The 2,469-nt window shown below is 41.7% G+C and overlaps 1 protein-coding gene across 1 annotated transcript in view; it reads right to left on the bottom strand.

Annotated features, from left to right (window-relative positions):
• The window catches only part of LOC118411656 (tetratricopeptide repeat protein 38-like), a 2,815-nt gene extending 1,403 nt beyond the window's left edge, over positions 1 to 1,412 (bottom strand). Inside the window, exon 1 of the mRNA XM_035814133.1 lies at positions 1,168 to 1,412. Within this exon, the coding sequence (XP_035670026.1) occupies positions 1,168 to 1,412 (245 nt within the window). The remainder of the gene's footprint in view (positions 1 to 1,167) is intronic.
• Positions 1,413 to 2,469: the final 1,057 nt, after the last annotated feature.

Here is a 2,469-nt window from a genome sequence, read left to right as displayed (position 1 = left end):
CATAAATGCCTGGCAGACGATATCAGCCGACACTCAACAGAGACGGGGGCCGATATCGTCTGCCAGGGGCACTTATGATCGTTACTCGAATCACGTGTCTCTAAGTCACGTGATCAGAGTAACTGAATCAGTCACGTGATCAAAGTAACTGAATCATCACTCCTGAAGAAGGTCGATGGAAGTGTGACTGAAAATTCGAGGTGAAAATAATTTGTGTTGTATGACAGTTGAAAAACTTCAATATGTATTCTATCAACACAGATGAGCTTTCATGCTAACAGAAGCAGTCACAATTTTGCCCCCAAACATCTGCTTGGAGATAAAGCCAAAACATAGCCCCTTGCCAAGTTATCTTTAAGTTAACTAAAGAGGGTATTTCACTGGACTGTGGTACATTGGTGGCATCACTAAGTTCTAGACTGAACTTATGTTATTAATTACTTGACTTTATAATGGGAATATGCAAAACATGCCAAGTATGACTAAAAAGGCAACAAAACACCCAAAGCTCTGTTTTATCAAATGAAATTCGTGGAGCACTCTGTCAAATTGCCTGGCCACAGCAATGATGCTAGCATACCACAGCTTCAGTGAGATGTATGCCCTTAACTGAGAAAAGCATTGCTCCCTGAAGACAGTGTGAGTGAGAAATCTGACCTGTGCATTGCTGCCCCCTATGGTGGCCACTTGGTATTGCACCAGAGCCAGCCAAGTTCCTTTGTTTGTTATCTAGTAGGAAGTTAGCTTTTATTTAATGTAACTGAGAGAAGTATTGTTCCCCTAAGACAGCGTGAGTAAGGGATCTGGCCAGTGCATTGCTGCCCCCTATGGTGACCACCTACTACTGCACCAGAGCCAGCCAAGTAGTAAGTTAGCAGTGTGAGTGAGGAATCTCTGCAGAAAAACTGACCTGTGCATTGCTGCCCCCTATGGTGACCACCTGATATTGCACTAGAGCAAGCCAAGTTATGTAGGAAGTTAGCTAACATAACTCAGACAAACAATGCTCCCTGAAGACAGTCTGTGTGAGGGATCTCTGCAGAAAAACTGACCTGTGCATTGCTGCCCCTATGGTGATCACCTGGTATTGCACCCACGCCAGCCAAGTTAATATTCTTAAACTTAAGTTAAACTTAAAGTTAGCTAAGGGAGAGAAGTATGGCTCGCTTCAGACAGCTCGAGTGAGGGATCTCTGCAGAAAAACTGACCTGTGCATTGCTGCCCCCTATGGTGACCACCTGGTACCGCAGCGGAGCCAGGAGGTCCACAGCTCGAGCAAAGTCTCCTTCGTCGTAGGCCAGAAACGCCTCGCACATCGCAACACCAACATTCTTAGCAACGTCAGACTGTGTGCCCTGGTGCTCGCTGTTGAATATTGTCAAAAAGTTGTAAAATCCTGATTTCAAAAACATAAATACCGTACTAGAAAGGCCGACATTTGCTTAAGAGCAAATACAGCATATTTCAGCCATACCCCTTTCCACGCAACATTGGACTGTTCCAAATCACCCCTGCGCAAAAATGGAACATCCTCTTAACAGTACATTATCCCCCAAAGTGGACTGGTATTGTGAATTGATTCCAGGTAAAAACAGAGCTTGCTTCTATTTTTCAGAAAATGACAATAATCACACCTTCCATTCAGAAAATTTTCATCATGACTGAAAATTGTTGAATGACTTCATGTAATGTCATTAACAATTTTCAGTACGATAACTAGGTGTAAGTTTAAAAAAAGGATAAGCTCCTTGTGATGTGGGTACATTTATTATTGCAGTGAACTTTTTTTATTCAAGTAGGGCATACGATTTAATAATTATCAAGCAGGTGCAGGTACTGTAGGAGCGTTTGTTTTGTTCAAGCTGTAAAACTGTTAAACTGTTTTACTTTGTATGCAATCAGCCATCGAGCCTATTCTTATTTTAGTTTAACAACTTCCTGCCAGACCCGGAAGATACGATTGAACCTTGTTCGAGGATTTATTTTCGTCTGTCTGGTCAGTCTGTTCATACCCTGGCGCTGAGAGTGTTTTATTGGGCTGAAACTCTGGCAGTTTAAAGTTACTTACAATTTAAATGTTCAAAGTTTATGTCAAACAACAACAGCACTAGGAAATGTGGCCACTATAGACAGGTGGTCACTATAGAGAAAATGCTGATCTATTGACTAGGAGCCATACGTTACACATGATCATTAATCATATAAACATTGCACAGGTAAGCCAATTGTTTAGATGTACAATTAAGTTCAAATAATTCTGAAGAGAAATATTGATGAGAAAATAATCATTCTCGCCACTGTCTAACTTATAATTACGTATCAAAACTAAACGCAGATTTTCTAACTAACGCACCTTTCGCCGACTTCATCAAAGGACCGCCGGCTATCAATCAAACACGGCTGTTGATTAGACTTAGAGTTTCAAACAGCCATGTGCTGTGTGCCAGTTGACAGCGAACTTCATGCTAC

This window comes from Branchiostoma floridae, chromosome 3 (assembly GCF_000003815.2).
Source record: "Branchiostoma floridae strain S238N-H82 chromosome 3, Bfl_VNyyK, whole genome shotgun sequence".
In the NCBI taxonomy this organism is placed as follows: domain Eukaryota; kingdom Metazoa; phylum Chordata; class Leptocardii; order Amphioxiformes; family Branchiostomatidae; genus Branchiostoma; species Branchiostoma floridae.
This window is presented reverse-complemented; position numbering and strand designations above follow the sequence as displayed.